The sequence below is a fragment of the Schistocerca nitens genome, chromosome 2, assembly GCF_023898315.1.
Source record: "Schistocerca nitens isolate TAMUIC-IGC-003100 chromosome 2, iqSchNite1.1, whole genome shotgun sequence".
Taxonomy (NCBI): Eukaryota; Metazoa; Arthropoda; class Insecta; order Orthoptera; family Acrididae; genus Schistocerca; species Schistocerca nitens.
Genome location: NC_064615.1, coordinates 465,024,331 through 465,045,999, shown reverse-complemented (window position 1 = coordinate 465,045,999; position 21,669 = coordinate 465,024,331). Strand labels below are relative to the sequence as shown.

The 21,669-nt window shown below is 41.9% G+C and overlaps 2 protein-coding genes across 7 annotated transcripts in view; one reads left to right on the top strand and one right to left on the bottom strand.

Annotated features, from left to right (window-relative positions):
* Positions 1-2,176, top strand: part of LOC126236366 (E3 ubiquitin-protein ligase RNF13) — a 137,855-nt gene extending 135,679 nt beyond the window's left edge. For all 6 annotated transcript variants that reach the window (XM_049945606.1, XM_049945605.1, XM_049945604.1 and 3 more), the window contains exon 8: positions 218-2,176. In XM_049945606.1, coding sequence (XP_049801563.1) covers positions 218-324 — 107 coding nt within the window. In that variant the 3' untranslated portion in view covers positions 325-2,176. The remainder of the gene's footprint in view (positions 1-217) is intronic.
* Positions 2,177-5,402: 3,226 nt separating this feature from the next.
* LOC126236365 (uncharacterized) lies at positions 5,403-11,556 on the bottom strand. Its single transcript, XM_049945602.1, has 2 exons — positions 11,183-11,556; positions 5,403-9,732 (listed from the first exon to the last, which is right to left on the bottom strand). Exons 1-2 carry the CDS (start codon positions 11,333-11,335, stop codon positions 7,060-7,062), a joined length of 2,826 nt encoding a protein of 941 aa, XP_049801559.1. The 5' UTR covers positions 11,336-11,556; the 3' UTR covers positions 5,403-7,059.
* Between the last annotated feature and the right edge of the window lie 10,113 nt (positions 11,557-21,669).

Genomic DNA, 21,669 nt, shown 5'->3' with positions numbered 1-21,669 from the left:
TAAGTGACTGCTTATTCAGTTTAATGTATTGACTTTATGAAACAATGATTAAAAATAATTAGTACAGTGTCTCATTGTGCTTAAGTAACCTAACTCGCTTCCTATTTACTAATCATTGTATTTTGAAGTACAGTACACACATTCTAATTCTGTCCATTGTCTTTGCAATTATCTTTTCGTTACTTTTACCTTCCATATACTTACTTGTGTGTTGCAGGACCAACTGCAGTGCCAACAGTTTCAGGAGAACATTCCATAAATGGTGATGGCCAAGTCCACAGCCCTGCAAGTGGTAACAGCAGGACACACGATGTTGTTGTGTGAGAATTGTTGTTCAATAAGGGTTGATGCGTATGTAACAAGGGCACTTCCCAAGTGCATTGTAGCAGGTGCTTAGCAGAGCTGCATGCTCCTAGAAATATTCTTGTATTGTTCTATCAGATTCTGTATTATCAACATCTTTCTTCCCTGTACCACTTCTCCTACCCCCGTGATGTTACAAAGATGTCAAGCTTTTGTAGGTTCTGCATGAAATTAAAAGTTCACACACAAACTACTTCCACTTTTGTGGTCTTTGCAGGGTCTGCTGTTCCTTGTGAGCATGAATATTTTCCATCAAGGAGCTGTTGCATTCTCATAGATCACATGAATGATATATTATTACATTGAAGATTTGTTTAAAACGTGGCTCGTGTTGGGGAGAAAAACTTAGTGTTTCACACTATGGTTAAAAAAATCACTTTACAGCCACAATCACTGTTGTGGGCTACAAACAAAGTATTTTATATAACATCCATAACTAATTTATAGCTTTTGTAGTAGTGTCTCAACCTTGATAAGCAAGGTGTTATTTGTTTGGAGTATTTCTTGGGAATAATGCATTTTCATCTAGGGGTAAAGTGAAAAATGTACATATTAATGTGTTAATTTACTTACTTCTTTGGTCATATAAAACTTATGTGATGATGTTTGGTAGTGATCTGACAATGCCTCATGGAAGCAAGATAATTTTTAAATGTGAAAATGTATTTAACTTAATATATGGCCTATAATTAGTGTAAAGCTAAATATTATAAATATATTATCAGTAGGTGGGAAGGCAAAAATGAATGTGTGCTTGAAGCTGCTTTTATTGTTCTCACTATTAAAAGAGATTTTTTTTTTTAATTTTAGATGCACACTCATAACATTTTCCTTAATATTACCATTTATGCAGCCATCAGTTTCTGTGGTCCATTAGTAGAAGTATTATCATCAAACATTTTTCAAAGCAGTGTTATTGTTAATTGATGGACGTAGCATAGTGACAACATTTGCGCTTGTAATTAAGTAACTGAATAGTACTGGTTCACTTTCTGCACCAGATTTTATTTCGTATTATGAGTCCATCACTCCTCTCACAATGGAGTCCATGCTACAAATATACTTTTGTTACTAAGTAACTAAATTATGAATGATTTAGCAGTGATAGCTATGATCACACTTTTAAGGGTTTTTCCCCTCCCTTAATGCCCTCTGATGAGAGGACGACTTAAATTTTAAAAGCTGTATTTTAATTAGCTGTGAACAATTTGTAGATGATGCAATTTAGGTTCAGTTCTTCCATCTTCAACATGTGTTGCATTTTCAGCTAAAAATATCAGTTAACTGAGATAGTGGATCATTTCTGAGTTATGAAAAAATTGATTGAATATTCATCGCTTTATTGAAACTGTATATCGTGTGTAAAGAGCCCGTGTAACCACTGGTGTTTATTTTACACATGGTGCTACTACATTTGTCTGTCTTTGTATAACCCATGTTACATATATACGTATGTGTGGGGTGGGGGGGGGGGGAGTGAGAGTGTGAGTGTGAGTGAGTCATCATTCGTACCTTTTTATAATTGTAAACCATAAATTGTGGGAACTGCTTTTAATGGTGTCTGTAGTTTCCTTCCAAACTGAGCTGTGTAATCACCTAATTGCAGCTATGGTCAGTATACAAAATATATGCAGGATTATGTACCTTTAAGGAATTCATTTTTAAAATGAGCAGTAAAACTTCAGTACACTAAATCTGAATGAGACTGTGATATTATTGTTGCCATAACACGTAAGAAATATGTAAAGTGTTGTTATTTATTGTAAAAAGATTTTATAGTTCTGCAAAATAAAATATTTTTGTTTCACCAACATTTTTGCACTCTGCATTGCATTTTTTCTGATTTAATTCATCAGGTTTGATGGGACAGTATGAGCCTAAACTATGTGACTGTGGATTGAGTCACTATATAGTTCACAGGAAGGTGACAGAAAAATTTAAAACCACAAGTGAAGACTATAAAAATTAATAGTCCACTAAGAAAATTTACAATAAAACTCTAAACTACTACAAGGAATTCCTGTATCAGGTGTATACTCACCGGTACAACTGGAGAAAAACCCAGGAATTTTTAAGAATTGTGGGAATTTTTCATTGTTTCAGTTTTCAGTTAATTTTTTTTTTTTTTACCTGTAAGAACTGACACTCTAACAAAGAATATTACTGTGGTACTTAAATCGGACAAAGGTAATGCTACTGTTTTATTGCTATGGGAGGACTACATTAATAAGATTAATGTTTTATTAAGCAACTCAACATATTGCAAAATAGGTAAGGATCCCACTACCGGAGTGGTGAGGTAAACAGCAGAACTTCTGACTCACAGTTCCTTACCAAAGGAGGTAATTAAGAAACTAAAACCAAATAGTTCAGTTCCACCTAGGCTATAAGGATTGCCGAAGATCCACAAGGATAATGTGCCACTATGTCCAATTGTGAGTAATATTGGAGCAGCCACTTACGACTTAGCAAAGTATTTGGCGTCTTTGCTCAAACCAATGGTAGGAAAGTGTCCACATCACAAAGAATCCTAGTGATTTTATCAGCAGACTTAAGTTATTGTAGCTGCAAAGTTATGACTTGTTGGTCAGTTTTGACGTAGTTTCACTTTTTACAAATGTACCTCTTGGGGACTCACTACACCTTATTGGCAATAGGTTTGGAGCTGACTTTACAGCGCTGTTAGAGCACACACTCTCCTCTATATTTTTTATTTAACGAGTTTTATGAGCAATCAGACGGTGTCACCATGGGGAGTCCTTTCTCTCTCCTGGTGGCCAATCTTTTTATGGAAGATTTTGAGGGGCGAGCACTCGCCTCAGCCACTTTTAAAATCAACAGTATTTTGGCGATATGTTGATGATGCTTTTATAGTTTGGCCTCATGGTTTGGATCGCCTGCGAGAGTTCCTACAACATCCATACACGAAAACATAAAATTTACTATTGAGTTGTAGGAGGGGGGTTGCCTGCCATTCTTAGACGTATTGGTGCGACGTAAGAGTGATGGCACACTTGGTCATTCGGTATATAGAAAACCCACTCTCACGGACTTTTACTTGCAAGCCACTGGTTGCCACCATCTGGCACAAACTATGGGTCTTTTGAAGACATTGATTCAGCGAGCCCACTCAGCACCCCCTATAGAGGAAAGCCTGCGCGCCCGCTCAGTGACGTCACGCACGTAGTCTGGTGCCGGTGCTCGCAGTCCGTTTGGCCACAGCAATAAGACTGTTACGGAAACCGCACGAGGAAAATTCGTAAAGAAATCTGACATACCTCTCTCATGAATTACAAGATTTCCTTTCTCAAATGACCCAGTTCTTTTGTCTGTAACTTATTTCTGCATACCATTTAGCCCCGACGTAAAAAGTGGCTGTAATAACTTTCATTATCTGAGGCATCAAAACTCCCAAATGAATGGACCCATTTCATTGTAGTTTATTTTAAAGTTGCTTTAATGGGGATTGTCACGACTTGTTTGATGGCAGTTTGGTTAGCCGTTCAAAGATCGTCAGCTACACAAAGTGCAAGTGTTTGCCACCAGTGTGCTCTTTTCCAATACCATTCCTAAACTGTAAGTGCTGTAGTATAAATTGTAAATCTCGAAAAGGCCAATATAAACGTCTGCAACGGTATACATTTATCTTTTATGGCTGGCCACCATTCACCATTCTTCCGTTTTGCAGCTCCTGTGTAAGACGATTTTTAATGACAAAAATTTTGATTGAAAGCCACCCGCGAAAGATTCTCGTATGCTCTCGCGGACTTTCTATTAGGGTTTTTGTTATGTTTTTTAAGTTAAATATTGCATCACTTTGACGCAGGTCTAATAGTGTGGACAGCAATTTGCAAAGTAGCACACTGGCAGCTAACATTTTAAGGACACTGTTATTGCCGCTGCTTATTCCTTATGTAGCAAAATCTATTTTAAAACCTGGTTGGATGATATACGTGTGAATTAAAAAAAGAAACACGAAAATTGGGCAAATAGTGTTCGAATTATAACACCCCCTAGAGAGAGGCACTGGTAATAAGCAATAGTATGAGTCGTTTCAAAAACTAACACTGCCCTGAAAGACATGTTCTACATATGTTTTAGTCCACCATTTCAGCAACCTCGTATTCATGCTTTTTTTTAAATTTAAAGAAATTTCTCCTGTTAATATTTTTTAAGTAAAATGCAGTTCTAATGAATGATATGATATCTCTTCTCAGTTTGTGCACCTTTCCCTAAGAAACTTTCTTTCCATTAAGAAAATCTCACTGACCTGAGATGAGTATGTAATGGTATTGCCATAAAGTTTTGGTATGCCAATACAAATTTCAATGAATTCTCTTTTCTCAGTAAGTTAACTAAATTTCCATTATGTATTGAAATTACATGAGGTCTCAAAATACAGATTACCAGGTTAGAATTTCGCTGCTCTAAACTGAATACCTTTGAAGAAAGAATGTTTCTGTACTAAGAAGTATATACTTTGAAACAAACTGTTTGCATGAATTGCACATAAATAAATTTCAACTACGAAGTAAACTTTCATTTCATCTGTTGAGAAGTTTTATGACGTGATGTGACCTGTGATGAAATAATTGTGAAAAATGAACACTTACCTTCATTTGGCATCACATTTGGGCTGCACTCACCAGTGGCTTAGATACTTCATCCTTCCGTAAGTTTGGGGAAAGGGGTGGGGGTGGTGGTTCAGCTCTATTTAGTTGCAATACTTTAACAGATCATCATTCCAAAATATATATACTGGTAATTGTTTAGAAGTGGAAAAAAAGTTTCATCTACTGACCATGCTGATATGAATGAATGCAAATTAAGTACAAAAATTCTGTGTATGAATGAATTTATTTATTTCTTTTGTTCATCTTCCATACACTCTTGTCAATCACTAACACATGGAATGAGAAAAATTTTAGATTATAGTGGTTCACAATAGAAAATTATAGATGTACAGCATGAATACTATGTAGGGACAAAATAATTAAGACTTATGGACACCACGGCCAAACATTAACAATAACCACATTCTTGAGACTTAAGTTTCATAATTTTAGGAATAATAATGATAAATTTTGAACAACATTAATTATTAAATTGCTATTTTATAATCTCCAGGGTAGTAATGGAAGGTCTTTAAGTGGGACACTAAAAGAATGCAAATAAAACACTGCACCATAAAGTTTTGTGTAGGAAGAATGCATATGAAAGCACTGTAGTAGAAAAATGGCAATGCATATAGACATTATATTAGGTCACCCTGTAAATTGCAAGTAATTACCAACTGTAAGTGTATGTTATGTGGCAAAAATGTGTCAAGTGGTGTTGGAATATGATATGCTAACATTCATTAGATTAGGTGAGTGAAAAGCAATTGTGACAGGCTTAAGCTTTTTTAATATTCTTTTATAAACAAATATATTCAAAAAGCCAACAGAAGGGCATACCTGAGAGTCCACCTCAGATTTTTTCTCCTCAGCAAAGATGAGCTAACAAGAAGGCACTTTATGGCACAGAGCAAGCATCTATTTAAAGAGCTCAGTAATTAGTCAACCTGAGGATTAGTGGCACTCAATAGTGCTTGTAACAGAAGTGAGAGCTGTTCCAGAATTACATTACTATTAGATGAGGAGACCTGCCAATCATTATACACAAAGGCCATGAAAGTACTGCAAAGCCCTCCCCCACCAGCTTCTCCATTTGTATTGGTAGTAAAATATATGCAAACATGATCTACATAAGAAAATGTTGAGAGAACAACAGTTATAACAGCTGCAGAGAAAGTAGTAAACTCAGAAAAAGAGGGGCAATTGTCACAGCATGCACATCTGCACTCATAACAGTGACAGTAGTAGAAGACAGAGGAACACCACGAACACTACGTGAAATCGAAGTTTGTCTACCTAAAGAATGCATAAATACTATAGTAGCTTTTTCAACAGTAACAATTAATGAATCATTACAAATTGGCAGATTTCTCACATGTATCACAAGCTAAAGTAATAACTTCAGTATACAAAGAAGTGTTGCAGAGAATGTAGAGAACTATAGAGCAATTTTGCTCTTGTCTTCCATTTATCACCAAAACAAACTAACCTTGTTTGCAAAAAAAGTGGAGTCTGCTATAGCACAGTTTGTGTAAGTTTTTCTCAAAATAATAAAGGAAGGTGATCAAAATGGCATTGTCTTGTCTTTGTCAAAGGCATGTGCCATGTTGGGCCACATAACTTTATTACACAAATTAGAAATACTATGAATAAGGCATGCAGCAAAGAAGTGGTTTAAGTCATACTCGGAAAAGCAAGCGAAATGATTTTTAGGTTTCACATACTATAACAAGATTACTATTGGTCCTCTCTGCCTGCCACACCCCCTCCCCTCCCTCCTGTATGTATCATTCACCACCCAACTTCAACTGAGAAAGAATTAGTGTAAGATTCTTTATATTAAAGATTAATTTCTTTGATAAAAATTTCACGTTAGGATATTAGTGTTGATAGCTGTTAGCAGCTGTATATTAAAATATTTATACAAACTCTCAGCCATAAGTTGCAATTTGGTAAGTTTGACTAGTTTCAGATTAACCTGACTAGTTCAGCTTAAGAGGCATTTGTTGATGTGGCAATATTACTGATGACAGGTTTTGTATTAATGATTTAAAAAGAATCTAAGATAAAGATTTCAAAATTATGTTGTAAGAGTTTGCAGTTTTCGCTGAGTGTTTTTTGAATTTTTTTTTCCATTAACCTTTTTACAGTAGTTGTTTAAAAATATATTGACACCAACCCAAACAACACTTTTCATTATTGCCTGGGATGAATGTCCATTGCAGCATACCCCATCAAATAATAAAAAGTCATTTTCGTGAAGAGTAGCAAGTGCTACTGCACAGGCAATAGCACGTTGATTCGTACAGGCAAGAAAATCTCTTTCATGTTCTTTGAGAAGTTTGCTGATGACAATATAAGTGTAGACAATCATATTTAAAATAGTGTCTGATGGGTATTTTAGTCCTCCATGATCAAGTCTCTGTATCAAACTAAAATGTTCGTTTATTGGCAACTCCTTTTCAATCACAATTTCATTAAGGCAACTCTCACATTTCAGCTTCTTAATCACTGCATGAGCACAGTAGCCTGCAATGAAAGTTAAAGACGTTGCAATATCTTTCACTGAAAGAACATCGTCTTGAGTTACACTGACTTCTATGTCTAATGTGTCTGTTTCTTCAACTTCAGAAAACATAAAATTTTTTATGGCCCCTACTGTGATATTGCCATAGGAAGGAGAACATAAAACTAAAGGCATTACACTTTGAATTCGAAGCTTCTTTTCTGCTTCATAGACTTGTGTCACTGAAACATTGTATTGGGAACCTGCAAGCTGTCTATACTTTCCAAAACGCCGCTCAAGCACATCTGTTTGTAGCTTGGCTGTCAGTAAATAGCTCATACCTAGCTCTTCAGTACAGTATCGAGCAATCTCTACCACGGCATATGTTGTATGCTGAATAGCAAAAAATGTTTCTTTTGTGAGAAACCCACTTGACAAACCCTTTGCTTTCCACACATCAAGCCAGTCTAGAAAATCTAGCAAAAATTGCATAGAAACGCTATCAGTTGTCAACGGATCCATATAAGGATTCTGTTTGTGTTTCCCTTTAAACACTGATTTCACATTCATGACATCAAACCATTTTGTTATTATTCGAATGTATTCTGCTGTTGATGGTGCATGTCTCAAATCAAATTTATCACTAGCTACCTCAAGGCCCTCTGACACATGTCGATTGAATATCTGCAGCACTAGTTTCATGCTCTGTTTTTCTAATGATGTAAGGCAAAGTGATTTGAGAGACAATGTGTGACAATATTTTACTAAAGAACTGGAATCTATGTCATAAATCTGTTTCAGTGTTTTAAAAGAAGCTACAGAAAACTTATTTTCTTCCACTTCTTTTCTAACTGGAAACTGAGGATAAAACATATCTTTACCATCATTTTTTTGGTTCAGCCACACATTTCTTATGCATTTAACAATGTGTATGGCATCAATTAAAAAGAAAAGTGGGCGATTAGGATCAGATGGATGTTTAAAAACTATATTAACAGCTTTATCCAGAGAAAACATTGACATGGTTTTGCTATTGATTTTGTTGTTGTCAGTTACCACACAAAAAACCCTATAGCCTATTAGTTCAAGGCCATTTATTATGGCCAGTAGCACATCGTATAATGCATTAGATGAAATGGTTTTCACCGGTAAAATGTGAACAACATCCCTGTACAAAGACTTGACACTCTGCAACATAAATACAAATGCTGAATTTGCAGCACATTCCGAGTTATATGACATGCCCAAAACACTACCTCCTTTATATTCCAAATAAGAATTTAGATGAATTTCATCTACACTCAAAACAACATTGACATCATTGCTGTTCAAGTATTGAAATTTCTGTCTTGCATAGGACAGGAAATTACTTCCCCCAAGCCTTTCGTGAGATGGATTCACATTAAATTTGCTGCAGACCCTACGCAGAGTGCTTGGATGTGGCATTTTCATTAATGAGCTGCTACGTAAAAAATTGTAAGCATGAGATGAAATGGAAAATAGCAAACAACACAGTATCATAAATGTAGAACTAAACCTATGATTAAATTTCTTTACATTTATGAGACTAACTTGTTCATATATAAAGTCTACCATCTCCTTTTCACTCTCCTGTAAATGGTCTTTCAGCACTCCTAGACTGTCTTTCACTATCTCTACAATACTATCTATAGAAGTTTCTGAGTGCCCACAATCTGTGTCTGAAAACTCCTGCAGTACACTGACAATTTCATGGATATTTGTTACAATTACAGGAAAAGATCTTTTTCCTAATGTCTTAATTTGTACATCTTTCTTAAACAATGAAACATTTAAATTACTATCTATAACGACAGAATGTGTGATTAATGGTGCTGGATTTCTTATTATCTTTAAAAAACAAACAAAATCACTGTGTTTTTCGATCACACTCCACTCGTTGGGCAAATCCACTTCCTTCGTACGCAACATCAACTCTTCTAAAGAACTGAAGCTGAAAGTGTTTTCATAGTCCTTCTGTGATGCTAAACTATATTGTAACGCTGCAGCTAACTGCTCATTTTCAAGCCTTTGCTTTTTCTCCTCTGGCCCTTCACGTCTACTTTCTTCCTTTGAAAGGTAGGAAGGACAGTTTGGGAGTAGTGATGGAACTGCATGTGGTCTCAAACGTTGTTTGAGAAGGGGGGCTCTTAATAACTGACCAGTCCTTTCATCCACAATTTGTGTTTCCCAAATAACATCATCCTTGTGGAAGTGAACATGACATACCTGTAATTAAAAATGAATAAAAAATGAAAACTGTGCTTACAACTGAATGTGATGACAATATTAATAGTGTGAAAACAATTTATGAATATAAAGTTAGTTTCTAGTTCTAAAATACAAATAGACTCCCAACTAAAATGCAGAATACTCAAGTGATAAATGTGGCCATGGCATAGTAACTCTATAAAACAATAACACTTCAATATCAAAACACATGCAGTTACATGTCATGGCAACAAGCTCTTAAAGAGATGGTGAAATGAAGAAAGTACTTTGCCCATCAAAAATTACAAACATTGACTAATGTTTGTAGCATGATTCAATAACAGTGACAATTTTTTTTATAATTTAGCCTTGAAGCTCATATATTCACAAGAGGGGTGGGACTTTTGCTTAATGTCTTGCTCTATTCCCCCCCACCCCCCACACACACCTCGGACACAAGAAAGCATGATGACACCAAACTCACACAGGTGTAATCCATAGAAGCAACTGTGACACAGTAACAGAATAATACAAAGTAATTGTCACACTGTGTAACCTTTAGAACTATGGAATACTTAAAGGTGGTGCTTTTTATCAGATAGACACTGTTTTGCTTTTGATATCAGTTCATAACTTACATAAAAACTGACAGTATGATGAACTAATACATTGCCACTTATGTGCTACCTATTAGGCTAAACATGAGCACACAATTGCTTTCAAGTACTGCAGCTGTGTATCTATAAGACAGCTGTGTAGGTCACTGGCATGTATCTGAAATTCCAGACCCAGAAAGTAAGAATTTGTAAAATCCACAAGTATTTTTTATGTTTTCACAGTTTCTCCCTTTGCATTTTGTGATGGCCTGTTAATCCATTCATGTACTCATTCATTTTTCCTGTCTATGGTTCACTGTTAAGTCTAAAGCCTACTATATTCCCTAATAGTAACATTCCTTGCAATGACTTCAAATTCCCACGAATAATTTATTAAAAACAAGCGACTGAGACACTGTTTTTACTTCATTTTCAATTTCTGGGTAAACCACATTACTTGTTTTTGAACAGGCAACTTCCTAAAGACTTTTACAGCAAAAAGAAACACTAAATACAGAAGCAGAATACATCGAAAGTCGTCTGTATCTTAAGTGCACGTACTTAATTATAAACCGACTTTTATTCCTAACAACAGGCAGCATAAACAGTAAGTATAAAGATATACTGAGATATTTAACTACGTAAGTATGACTGTGCTTAGGCTATACTGGTTGAACTTACAGAATTCATATAACCTATACCAGCTAAACTGTAGAATTGCCAGGGCAAGAAAACGAAACGCTATTTAGTTCGGCACTTATTCAGTTAAGATCTATTAGTCAAAATGTCGCTGACCTTCCTTACTGCATAAGTGCCTATTCTGTGTTAGCACACTTAACCTCTTTTAAGCAATAAACAAAACAAATACTTACTCTTGAACTTGAAGAAGGAGTGAAGTTATGTCTGCGAATACGTGACAACCATTTCTTCCTCGTTGCTTCATCCTCCGGAAATTTAAACACGGTTACTTTTGGTCCACCGTCGTAATTTCCTCTACAATTCGGCACACAACAACGATACGGCATTTTGCAGGCAACGAAATTTTCACAGCAAAGAAAAACAGATCACCAGTTTAGTGCACAGAAACTAAACAACCAAATCACGTACACTAACGCAGGAACACCATTCACTATAATACTAAACTGACGCGTAACTCGCCGAACGACTATTCACAAGCACTGTTCCGTGAAACTGTTGAAGAAGGGACTATGTGTGTAGCCATCTTGTGACGTCACGCACTACGTAGACAGGCTTTCTGGCCCACTTCATCTCTGACACCGATAGTTTGCAAACGGAACTGGAGCACCTGCAGACTGTATTTCTGAAGAATGGATATTTGTCCCAGCAAGTGGAGAGAGTGCTGCAGAACTGTAAATGACAGAGCAAAGAAGAGGAAGAGGCCTTTGAAACGACTGCCTATTTACCATATGTTGGTAATATTTCAGCGCAAATAGGCAGAATACTAAGAAAATATAAAGTGAAAGCAACCTTTTGCCCTGCTGCAAAAATTTCGTCTCTGTTGGGATCTGTCAAATACAACCTAGAGCTGCGCAAGCCAGGTGTTTACAGGATTCCATGTGAGTGCGGCAAATCTTATGTAGGGCAAACAATGCATACTGTGCAGGATCACATTGTAGAACATCAGCAGCATACTCGCCTTCTTCAGCCTTATAAGTCTGCCATCGCTGAACACTGTATTTCCACCGGTCAAGCCATGAATTACAATGAGAGAAAAATTGTGGCCCATACGTCTAACTTTTAACTCCATGGAAATACAGCTGTCTGACAATGAGTCTCATTAATTGTTACGGCGGTTACCAGTTGAATTCGGCATGGAATCCAGTCATCAAAAAACGTCGTGTCCTCCGTAGCCGGCATAGTTCTGTGATGGAACCGTGGGAAGACAATTGAATTGATATCGATGCAGCGAGTAGTGCACTCACAACACTAAGTGAATCCACCATGCATGTGCCAGAGGGGCCTTAAATACCAGAGCTCAGGTAGTTTTCACCAGTATCACCTGAAGATGGCCAGAAGACTGTGCGCTGAAATATTGTGGCAGGAAGTTGCAAACATCCGGCAGTTCACCCGAAACTTTATGGACCAAGAATATTACTGTACCCCCTACTGCAGGATAATACTGCAGCAGTAAATCATAAGTGAGAGAAAAATCAAAATAAAACTTAAGTTGCAAAGGAAATGTGCCATGTACAACAACAAAACACGGTGCACACACAAACATCTGCAAACAGCAAAATATGTCAAAGGCTTTAGGATGAAGATTATGCAATACTTCGTAACAACAAACTGCTCCTGATGAGTGTGACATCACAACTGTTTACATTAGTTTTGTTTGAGCAGTTCCCAGCTGGCAGATGTGCATGCGCAGTTGAGTACCGCATGAGCGGTACCTCCTTCTGCTTCTGGCTACTTAAAAGTGTGGCTGTAAGCTATATCAGCTGTAGCAACAGGCCATCATATGCCAACAGGAAAATTTTTTCTGGCGCTCCTTAGCTGCCAGATTGGTGCATAGGCAGAGCAGTCCAAGTTGTACAGGGGAGGGAGTAGTCTCACGTGATCCGTATTAAAGTTAAATGATATTGCTGTTTCCTCTTCATTTGCAGTGTATTGTTTCAATGAACACAAAACGGATTTCTGTGGCCGGTGTCATGTATCTTTTGCATTTCTTGTTTTTATGTTTTCGACTTCTTCAAAGGCAAACAGAAAATTGTGAACCCCCAAGGGGCTGTCTGTCCTTTTGTCGGTACGTGTGTGGCGCACACGGGGCCCCGAGCTATTGCAGTCTCCTTTCCTTTCCAGGCTGCAATACCATCCCTGTTCCTCTCCCTCCCTATCCTTGCTCCTTTGTCCCTGCCCCCTCTTTTGCCTCTTAATGGACTTCTTTATGTCGGCCTTGCTGTCCTCCTGGCTTTGTTTTGGTCTGTGTTATTGTTTAGGTTGCTGTTTCCATCTCCATTTAGGCGTTTTTTGTCCCCTTGGGGTTTGACCTCCATTCCCAAAATTTTCTGTTCAGTGTGAGCCATTTGGGGATGAACTCCGTACCTAGCTTCCATGGTGCAGGTTCCTATCCCCCTTTCCTCCCCTTTCCCTTTGCACCCTGGCCCCCCTCCTGCTAGGTCACCAGCATGGTAGCCAGTCCATGTGGTGGGACTGTTAAGTACCCACTTGGCTGAGCACCCTGCAACCACAGGGATCACACTGCTAGTACATGAGTTGTTAACGCCTCGTGTATGGCCATGCACATCTGCCAGCTGGGAACTGCTCAAACAAAACTAATGTAAACAGTTGTGATGTCACACTCATAACTTTGGGGCACCAGAACTCCCGACAATGGCCGCCGTGCCAGACGGCCCTCGCTGTGGCTGGGTGGCACCAACGGGGAGAGGCCCTGATTGGAGTGGGTGGTACTAGGGCAGACGCCTTGCACATGAAGTGACAAAAGCTTCACCATCCTGGCCATTCTGTGGCTGTTTCTAAGAGTGGTAGCAGACGTGACATTCCTTCTTCTGATCCTTCGGCCTTTCCTTTCCTGCTCCGTGCTAACCTCGAGCGGCGAGGGGTTCGTTTTAACCACCGTGTGCAGCGAGGCCCTCCAAACAATCGCACCGCTACGGGCACCTTTATCCTGGCCTTTGAGGGAGATGTCCTCCCTGAGAAGGTCAAGGTAATGGTGTATTGGTGTGATGTAAAACCTTATATTCCACCACTGATGAGATGCTTTAAATGCTTGTGGTTTGGACACATGTCTTCCCGCTTCACCACTGATCCCCTCTGCGGTGACTGTGGGTGCCCCCTCCGTGAGGGGAGTGCGTGTGCTCCCCCACCAGTGTGTGTAAATTGTCATGGACAGCATTCTACATGCTCGCCTGTATGCACGGTGTTTGTGAAAGAAAGGAGGATTCAAGAGTACAAAACCTTAGATCGGCTCACCTACATTGAGGCTCGTCAAAATTATGACCGGCTCCATCCCGTGTCTGTCTTCTACTTTTGCTTCCATTACATCCATTCCCCCTCCTACCCCCTCCTCTTCCCAGCCCCACCCCATTCGCTCCATGCCTTCAGCCTCCTCCTCCCTCTCCCACTCCCCCTCCCCGTCAGTACCCATACCCACCCCTTCGGGTGCTGCTCCCCCTCCCCCACCGGAGAAGTGCTCCCCTATTTCAGCGGCCGCCGGTACTGCAGCTCCCTCCTGGGACTCCTCTTCCCAGCACCCCCTAGAAAAGCTATCTACGACTCCACATCGGAAGCGCGATCCGCTGTCGGTGGGCACCAAGTTTGCCCGGTGTAATTCCATGCGTGCCCTCACTGAAGTCTGCCCTTCTCTTCCTTCCCAAGAGAAGCAGCAGAAATGCAAGAACAAGGGCCAGGCCCCTCCAGTACACCCTGAGGTGCAGCCTTCCCCTCTTCCAGTCAACGAACCAACAGAGTGTGACTCCACGTATATGGATATTACCCCATCCTTATCGGTGAAGGATGGCGACTCGGCGGCGTGACCGACTTCGATCCCTTCGCTTCCCCTTTGGACTCTGGCTTGAAAATCCTCCAGTGGAATTGTAATGGGTATTTGCGTCACCTTCCAGATTTGCAGCCCCTTCTTTCCTTGTACTCTGCCGCTTGTATTGCACTCCAGGAGACCCATTTTGTCAATTCTTACTCACCAGCCCTTCGTGGGTTCCATGCTTTCTGTCGGAATCAAATTGGCCCTTTGCGGGCTTCTGGTGGTGTTTGCACCTTGGTCCGCAAGGACATTGTTAGTAAATGGGTTCCCCTCCATACCACTCTGGAAGCCAGTGCAGTCAGGTTCCATCTGACCACTCCAGTCACAATCTGTAATCTCTAGCTCCCACCTGACAGGCTGCCCAAATCCCATGCCGTCACTACCCTTCTTCAACAACTCCCTTCTCCTTTCCTGCTATTTGGGGACTTTGATGCCCACAACCCTCTTTGGGGTAGTCATACGACTACTGCCCTGGGCAGGACAGTTGAAGCTATTCTGGCAGGGCTTGACCTCTGTTTACTAAACACAGGTGCTCCCACACACTTTAGTGTGGTACACCGCACTTTCTCTACCATTGACCTCTCCATCTGCAGTCCCAGCCTTCTTCCTTCCATTCAGTGGGGAGTCCATGATGACTTATGTGACAGTGACCATTATCCGATTGTTTTGACCTTACTTTAGTGTCTCTCGCTCCATCACCCTCCCAGGTGGGCCATGTCTAAGGTGATAGGGGTGCCTTCTCCTCTGCTCCCATCCCCCTGTATTGCCACACGATAGTGTTCATGAACCTACTCAGACTTTGACTGCTGCCATCCTTTCAGCAGCTGTTTCAGCAATCCCTTCTTCCTCAGGTTCCTCACGCCAGAAGATGGTCCCTTGGTGGACTCCGGAAATTGTTACAGCCATAAAAGACCGCTGCCATGCTCTTCAACCCTTCAAGCGGCACCCTTCTACTGCTCTTCTTCTGGTCTTTATACGACTCCGCACATGGGCCCGCTACCTAATCAAAATTCAGAAACAGATTTGCTGGAAACGATATGTAGCTGCCATTGTAATTCACACCCCCTCTTCACAAGTCTGGGCGAAACTCAGGCGAATTTCTGGCTACCGTCCTCCCACTGGGGTTGCAGGAATTTCTGTGCATGGTGTTGTCCTTACCAATCCGGACTTTGTAGCAGAAACTTTTGCTCAACACTTTGCTCAAGCTTCGGCATCAGCTCAGTATCTGCCCAAATTCCTTCTCCTGAAAGAGTGCTCAGAACGACTGCCTTTGTCTCTTGTTTCTCGCTGCTCGGCGCCGTATAATGCTCCATTCAGCAAGTGGGAATTTGCCAGCACCCTCGCCCTTTGCCCTGACACGGCTCCTGGACCGCATCAGATACATAACCAAATGCTCCAACACTTATCGGTGGCTGGCCACAATCTTATACTGACCCTCTTCAACGGTCTGTGGAATGAGGAGTCTTTCCTACCCAGTGACAGCAATGCATTGTTGTTCCAGTGTTGAAGCCAAGTAAGCCGCCTCTTCAGTTGGATAGATACCATCCAATGAGCGTTACTAACACCCTCTGCAGGCTTCTTGAATGCATGGCGAGTCTGGGGCTGTTTTGGATCCTTGAATCCCGCGACCTTTTGTCATCAACTCAAAGTGGTTTTCGCTGTGACCACTCTACGGTGGATAACTTGGTGCACCTGGAGTCTGCTATCCAGTCGGCCTTTGCGCATTGGCAACACCACCTTGCAGTCTTCTTTGATCTGCATAGAGCCTATGACACCACCTGGCACCACCACATCCTCACCACCCTTCACGAATGGGGCCTTCGTGACGCTCTGCCCATTTTTATCCATAACTTCCTTTCTTGTCGCTCTTTTCGGGTCCAAGTTGGCTGCTCCTACAGCATTCCCCATCGGCAAGAAAATGGGGTTCCACAGCGTTCCATGCTGAGCTTCCCTCTCTTGCTCATTGCCATTAATGGTCTGGTGACAACTGTTGGGCCGACAGAGTCCCCCTCTTTGAATGCTGACGATTTTTGTATCTACCTTGTTTCCTCCGTAATGGATGCTGCAGAACACCACCTACAGGGGGCAATCTGACGGGTGCACTCATGGCTTTCAGTTTTCGGCGGCCAAGACGTGTCATGCATTTCTGCCATTGCCTTACAGTCCATCCCCATGCGGAACTGTTCCTCGATGGCCAGCCCCTCGAGGTACTGGACACCCATTGCTTCCTGTGTCTGGTCTTTGATGCCCAGTTGACATGGCTCCCTAATCTTTGCTAGCTGAAGAGGATGTGCTGGTCCCATTTCAATGTTCTTAGGTGTCCGTGCAATACCACCTAGGATGCAGACTGCTCTGTTCTCCTGCGATTGTATCAAGTGTTGGACCAGTCTCATTTAGACTATGGAAGTCCTGTCTATGGCTCTGCGTCGCCTTCGATGCTGCAGATCCTAGACCCCACCCACCACTGTGCGGTCCGACTTGTGACTGGTGCCTTCTGGACTAGCCGCGTACTTAGCCTTCTCGCAGGGGCAAGGATTCCACCACTGCGTGTTTTGCGCCAACAACAGCTAATATCTTATGCGCTCCGCATTCGCTGCACCCCAAAGCACCCTAATTATGGTCTCCTTTATCCTGACACGGAGATAACCCTGCCGAAGCGGTGGCCACGATGTGGGCTTTCCATGGCTGTCCGCATTCAGTCGCTCTTTTCTGAACTCTAGTGATTCCCTTTACCCCCTATCTTCTCTGCTCACGCATGTACCCCTCCTTGGTGCATCTCTCGGCCACAGCTCTGTCTTCATCTCTCAGTCGATTCAAAGGATTCTGTCCCTCCGATGGCTCTTTGCCACCAATTCTACTGTCTCCTCAGCTCATTCCAGGGTTCAGAAGTGATTTATACTGATGGCTCCATGGTGAAACACACAGTGTTTACGGTTACTACAAGCCACACCACAAGTTGGGAAACGGGGCCAAATTTCTAGTAGTTTACTGTCGAGTTGAGATTTTCGCAAATGTTTTGTTCGTATCTTACAGAAACTAGCAGTACGGCAATAAACAGCCTTTTAAACACACCGCTAACGGCAATCAAGTAATTTATAGCAATACAATAATTAAAAAAAATTTAAAGAACATTAGTAAACATTCTACGAAAGTAAATACAGAACTTTGTAAATAAAGTATGGTGAGATAGTGAAGCTACAAACACCGCCATTAAAAAAATTAAACAGGTCTCAGCAAACACACGATTAATGGCAATAAAAGGAATTTACAAAAAGTGTCCTGGAATATCATTAGAACAAAACAGATATGACGGACCCGTGTAAGGTGGCCACAAATCACCTACTCAGGGATGCTCAGGCTAGACAGAATACTGAACAATTTAAATACGCCCGTAAACACAATTGCCACTTTCAGGCTGGTTACTGCACCGACTTCTAGCCAGCGAAAACTTGTTATAAGATGGCTTAACTTGCTGACAGAATTAGAGCTAACCTCGTGCAAGGAAACATTACACCACACAGTCCTGAATTGAGCGACCACATGATCAACCAACAAGAAGCATGAATTTACTAATAACCCACGACAGAATAGTGAAACAATTAAACTGCCAAAACTACACCTCCCATCGGACAAGAGGAGGAGGAAATATCACTGTCTTCAGTTACACCGGTGCGAGGGTCAGGAAACCTGGTTGCCGGAGGCCACAAGGCAGAAGAGACACTGATTACACAAAATTATTACTTAATGATTAAACCTTCCACAAACTTAACTTGCAATTCTGCATGAACAGGCAATACACGACCTCCGATGGCAAGGATCCACACATCCGACCGCGCACGCGTCGCCAGCGTACCCAACACGCCACGGTCACGCGACAACACGCTCTGTCACCGGAGTTCACGTCTTCTCTGCAACGTTGATGGTTAGTGACCGCTCCTTCATGTTAGGTGCCTCCTTTTAACCTCCAGTGTTGAAACAGAGGATTTAAAGAAACTTGTTAATGTCCCACCAAGGCAAAATGAACAGCAACTACTCGTGGGGCGATTCTATATACAACCAACACGCGGGGAGCTCTTCCGTCACCTCGACCCGCTCGTTACACACAACCGACATACATCACGTGGCGACTGGGTACAACCGACCACACCTCCTTCACGCTGGAGAGCCACACTGCCCTCCCGTGTCCACCACACTCTCTGCGCGCAACGCCCCTACTTCTGTGCCACCACACGAGGTTACAACCAGTCAAAGATCTCACTTCCTCCATAGCAGTTTCCCGGAAGCAAAAAGGCAGATATCGATAGCAGAGGGAAAAGACAATCGAGCAGCCACTTAATGACAGACAACATATCAAACAAACATGTCAGGGGAAGAAAAGGAAAACCAATGCGATCGAAACACAAGGTTTAGCACGAGTCGATACACGGCTCACATGGTTTATGGCCACACTGGTTTTGCTTACACCTATGCGCGACGCACAGAACTTTGTTCCTTGCCCGATGGCTATAGTGTTTTAACTGCAGAATTGGTAGCCATCTTGCATGCACTGGACCATATCCGCTCCTGCTCAGGACTATTCTTCACTATCTGTAGTGACCCATTGAGCAGTTTGTACGCTATCGCCACCCATTGGTCATCGCTGTCCAGGACTCCCTTTCTCTCCTTGCCAACATGGATGCTCGGTGGTTTTCATTTGGACCCCAGGCCTTGTTGGGATTCCTGGCATTGAACTAGCCGATCGGCTGGCTAAGTTAGCTACTACCAGGCCATCTCTTGCTATTGGCATTTTCGAAATAGACCTTCAATCGGCATTATGTCGTCAGGTTTTGGGCCTTTGGGATGCAAAATGGCACACTCTTTCTTCGCCGAACAAGCTCTGGGCGATTAAGGATTCTACAACTCAGTGGCAGTCCTCCTCCTGGCGCTCTCGTAAGCCCTCTATCGTCCTATGCCGACTCTGCATTGACTATACTTGGTTGACTCACATTTATCTCCTCCGTCGTGAAGACCCCCCTCTTTGTCGTTGTGGATCGATGTTGACCGTGGCTCACATCTTTTAGTACTGCCCCAGCTTAGCCATCCTGCGACAGACTTCTGGCTTTCCAGACTCACTACCCCTGGTGTTGGCTGTCAATGCCTCAATGACGGATCATGTTTTACATTTTATTCTTGATGGTGGCTTTTACCGCTTTATTTAAGGGAGGGACCTGCCACCTTATCGTTGAGTGGAGGGGCTGGCAGGCCCGCTTGCTCCCCCATTTGCCCCGACTGGATTGGCTTCGACTGGGCGTGGTGGTTCACCCCAGCCCTCTGCCTTCCCACTCCTTTCCTTATAGAGTCTGTTATGTCTTAAGCATCTCTCTTGTCTCCTGTGCTTCTTCCTTCACGCCCCTGTCATTAGTCACTTTCTTTCCCTCACCTCTTCTTCAGTCCTTTTTCTTCCTCCCCTGTCAATAATTTATCATTTTATGGATATTGTAGTTCCCTCTTTTAATGTGGGATTTTATTGGTTTTAGTTAATCTAAGGTCGGAGGGACTGATGACCGAGTAGTTTGGTCCCTTCTCCACCCACCCAACCAACCAACCAACCAGAAAAAGTGAAGCGGTTGCCCAGCATAGAGCCTGCACCTACCGTCATGTATTTTTATTTTCAAGTGTTAAAAAAAACAAGATGTTTTTCCTGTTCCTCGGTAAGAGGAAGGACTCTCTCTCTGTTAATGAACGAAGGTCGATGCATCTTACTTTAGAGCATAATCAGCAGTGTTGGTACTGGTGGAATTACCACAATGGACAGTTTAACATCTGCATGCGCTTGTAGGCTGAATAAGGAAAGTAGGCTTGACTCAGCTTGATGTAATTATTTATTAACGAAGCCGTGCGGACAGGACAGACAGTAATACACTGCACTCAATAACTTGTGTGAAGGCGTGAGAAAAGTTCCGTATCTAACACTTGGAGTCACGCTTCTAGTCAAGGAGTAGGGCGTGGAACAGAAATCAACAATCGAAGAGTAAATCACAGAAGAAATGTCGCCTGTGTGTAGCGTCTCTGGCGTCCAGCGGGAAAGTTTCGCAGAACTGTAATTGCAGACACCTGCACATGTCAAGGCACTGGATGATGATAGAAGACGCCACATCAGCTCCCATGGTGGAAGCGGACCGTCATTCCAAATAGCGTGCTGGAAAATTGACATGTTGCCCGTATCTTGAGGTGTGTGGTGGTGGGTCAACTGTGGTTCCCGGCTGTGTCTGTGTCGGCGATGATGTTATTGGAGTGATTGCTGAGTGAGTCATGGTAAGTCAGGCGTCATTTCTTCCAGAAAGACATATGCCAGTTTCATGTGGTCAATGGAGACTGTAGTCAGTTTCCCATTGATCAAGATGTCTACGATTTTGCTTCCTCTGGTTATGACAGGGTCTGGGCTGGAATATGGTGATTGGAGCAAGGGTTTAATACCTTCTGTTTATAACATGACGTATGCAGGAGGATAGGTCACGATGGACAAACATAGCAGGAGTCCCATGTTGGGAGGTTGCTGCAGATGGAGGCGAGCCACATGTTGTCGCAGTTGGCAGAGAAATTCCAGCTGGTCGCCCGTAGGATTCGGCAGACCATCGGTAGCCACGAATTCTCCCAGCAGGCATAATGCTTCACCGTAAACCAGTTTGGCTGAAGAAGCATCCAGATCTGGCTTGAATGTTCTTCAGAGTCCAAGTAATAACCACAGGAAGTGCTTTCGTCCATTCCGGTGTCATGACACATTAGGGTAGCTTTGAGGGTATGTTTCCATCGCTCTATTAAACCATTGCTGGTGGAGTGATAGCTCGTTGTCCACTGGTG

What these genes read in the sequence shown, in the direction of transcription:
- LOC126236365 (XM_049945602.1), bottom strand. Translation starts at nt 11,335, where the DNA reads ATGCCGTATCGTTGTTGTGTGCCGAATTGTAGAGGAAATTACGACGGT. An exon ending in CTCCTTCTTCAAGTTCAAGA is followed by an intron (nt 9,733 to 11,182) that starts GTAAGTATTTGT and finishes TTTTAATTACAG; the next exon opens with GTATGTCATGTTCACTTCCA.